The sequence below is a fragment of the Atta cephalotes genome (genome assembly GCF_000143395.1).
Source record: "Atta cephalotes unplaced genomic scaffold scaffold00097, whole genome shotgun sequence".
Classification (NCBI taxonomy): domain Eukaryota; kingdom Metazoa; phylum Arthropoda; class Insecta; order Hymenoptera; family Formicidae; genus Atta; species Atta cephalotes.
Window position 1 is genome coordinate 82070 of NW_012130161.1, and position 3178 is coordinate 85247.

The 3178-nt window shown below is 41.6% G+C and overlaps 1 protein-coding gene across 1 annotated transcript in view; it reads left to right on the plus strand.

Annotated features, from left to right (window-relative positions):
• LOC105624937 (mothers against decapentaplegic homolog 3) overlaps positions 1 to 2479 on the plus strand; it is a 33540-nt gene extending 31061 nt beyond the window's left edge. Inside the window, exons 3-6 of the mRNA XM_012206279.1 lie at positions 171 to 385; positions 827 to 1050; positions 1414 to 1727; positions 2211 to 2479. Coding sequence (XP_012061669.1) covers positions 171 to 385; positions 827 to 1050; positions 1414 to 1727; positions 2211 to 2479 — 1022 coding nt within the window. The remainder of the gene's footprint in view (positions 1 to 170; positions 386 to 826; positions 1051 to 1413; positions 1728 to 2210) is intronic.
• Positions 2480 to 3178: the final 699 nt, after the last annotated feature.

The window sequence follows — 3178 nt, forward strand, 5'->3', positions numbered from 1 at the left end:
TACGTCTCTCTCTCTCTCTCTCTCTCTCTCTCTCTCTCTCTCTCTCTTTTCGCTCTCTTTCTCTATTTCCGTTGTTTTTTCTCGAAAGAGGACTGTTAATCGGCCGTTACGATTGTAAGCATAGCGAGACTAGATCGCGTGACTATATCGTGGCGCATGAAACTTTGCAGTTTTGCCAGCCATTCTTGTACCGCGGCACAACCTAGCTAGCGACGAGAACACCGTCCTCTACAACACCTCCCTCGAGGAGCTCAGCGTCAGCGTGCCGGAAAACACAAGCTTCCACGCGACGTTGAATCACCAGCACAATCAACAGCAAGGCATACCGCACTCCCCGCAGCAACAACAACAGCAACAACCAAATAATCCGTACCAAGGAATGCAGGTCGGTAACTGGAATGGATCACGATCATCATTAACAAGTTAGCTTGCCCAAAATCAATAGTCAATCTGTTTCCCTAGGAAACAATTCATTTCTTATCACTCTTATTTTTAATTATTTGTCGCTGTCAATGCGTCACAAGTCACAAGCCACATGCCACAAATAATAATATATTATAATATAAATAATAATAATAGCTATAAATATAATAGATAATGTACTATTTTTGTTATTTAAAATAATAAAACAATTATCATTTTTTGTGATGATGTGATCTCTAATTAATTGCATGACCTCATACTTGAACTATATGCATATCTTGTACACTGATTTTTACACAGATTATATACCTTGTGTATAACACCCTATGTAATATAAGGGAGTATAATGAACGCGCTGTCGGATTTGGAAATGTGATTACTTGCACATATTATTTATGTTTAGAGCATGCAAGCAACGAGTCCGGCAAGCGTCGGAAGCTTGGGAAGCGTACAGGGCTCGCCTCATCCCGCTCCAGGATCCATGGATCCGCCGGCAGATACGCCGCCACCGGGCTACATTAGCGAGGATGGCGACAATATGGACCACAACGATAACATGTCCCTGTCACGCTTGTCACCCAGTCCTGTAGACGCGCAGCCGGTTATGTATTGCGAGCCCGCGTTTTGGTGAGTACTAGGTTGATTAATGGACATGTTGCGCGTGCAAGTATATCGCACTCTCCTAAATCACATAAACGTATCACGGTGCCTTGTACGTTGTCCGCAAGATTTTAATCGAGAGTTTCCAATTCCTCTAGTGATCGCCGCGACAACTTACGGAACGAACATCTTCTTTGGAATCGAATTAATATTGACGTGAAATGTGAAATTGGATTCTAAGAGATCGACATTAATATAGGAATATTAAAAACCGGAAATTAAATTAATTTATATAAATAATATATTTATTTATTCCATCTCGCAATCCATAATTGCTCTTCGCTCTTGATTTTCGTGCCGTGTTTGCTACTTACAACTTTTACTTGCTAGGTGTTCAATTAGTTATTACGAGCTAAATACGAGAGTGGGCGAGACGTTTCACGCATCGCAGCCGAGTATAACCGTGGATGGTTTCACCGATCCAAGCAATTCGGAGCGCTTCTGCCTCGGGTTGCTGTCCAATGTGAATCGCAACACAGTGGTCGAGCAGACTAGGCGACACATTGGCAAAGGTGTCAGGTTGTACTACATCGGTGGTGAAGTGTTCGCCGAATGTCTATCTGATTCGAGTATCTTCGTACAAAGTCCGAATTGCAATCAGCGTTATGGCTGGCATCCGGCTACCGTTTGCAAAATACCGCCAGGTAAGCAAAGTAATATACCTCCTTATTCATTGTAATTTGTTTTTTTCTCGGACAAGATAATATACTTTTTTACTTTGTTTAGTTTTAAGACAATTTCGTCTTTAAATTATTTAATTACGAGTGTGTCCAAATTCTTTGTACAAATCAGATTTGTGTAAGCGTCTTAGCACATGGACAATTTGAAAATTAATAAACTATTAGTTGTTCATTTAGGTTTCTACATTTTCATTCGTTCCTTCCCCACACATATTTTTTAATCTCATTTGGAATGAAATTTATCGAAAGCCTTCGAGAGATTTTCCACATGCATTCTTTCAACAAGATCTGTTTTCAGCGAGATTCTTCTACCTGAATTATTCAGTAATTATTTTCCCAATGAATAATTGACGTTTCTTATCTATATAAAATAATTATTACATAAATAAATCATTTGCTTATCGTTCGTCGTTTTCAGAATCTGTGTCAAATGTATTTTGTTGGCAGGATGCAATCTGAAGATCTTCAACAACCAGGAATTCGCGGCGTTGCTGTCGCAATCGGTGTCGCAGGGTTTCGAAGCAGTATATCAGCTGACGCGTATGTGCACAATCCGAATGAGCTTCGTGAAGGGCTGGGGCGCGGAATATCGCCGGCAGACAGTCACCTCAACTCCCTGCTGGATTGAGCTGCATTTAAACGGACCGTTGCAGTGGCTCGACAGAGTACTCACGCAAATGGGCTCACCTCGCCTACCCTGTTCCTCGATGTCTTAAGTCTTTACATCCGTTCTTTCATGAGAGAAGAACATGTGAGAATATCCTTCGTGTGCTATCGTCGTCGATTGATCGATCCATTCGTTTCTTCTATTCGTTTCATCGCATACGGTATGTGAAAGTTGAAATCCGTTGTTCAGATTTCCTTCGAACGAACGTTGCTCAGTGACGCGTGTAAGAAGAAGAAGAAGAAGAAGATCTTTACGTATGATCTTTACGTTCGAAGATGCAGTTAGTTGAAAGAATTAAGGCTCAGACACAACGATACCAAGTTTTCTTCGCGTCGATTCTTGACGGCTTTCTCGAATTGTCGCGCGATCAACCACGAAGCAATCACGATGTGTGAAATACGCAAACGAAAGGATGAGAAATTGAAATGGCGGCGTTCGCACAACAGTTGAATATCATAGATATATTAAAACTTGATGTCCTACTACAGTTTGTTGTGATTGAAGAGAGAAAACACGGTGATGCGCAAGGACGCGAATAAGATACATGGAGCTTCGCCTCGACGCACTTATATCGCGCGCATGTACACCGCAATTGGCGTACAAGATATATCCAGGGTGATCATAATCCGAGTTTAGTCGATTCGTAATAAGGAATAAAAAGAAATGTGTGTGTGTGTGTGTGTGTGTGTGTGTGTGTGTGTGTGTGTGTGTGTGAGAGAGAGAGAGACAGAGAGACAGAGAGACAGAG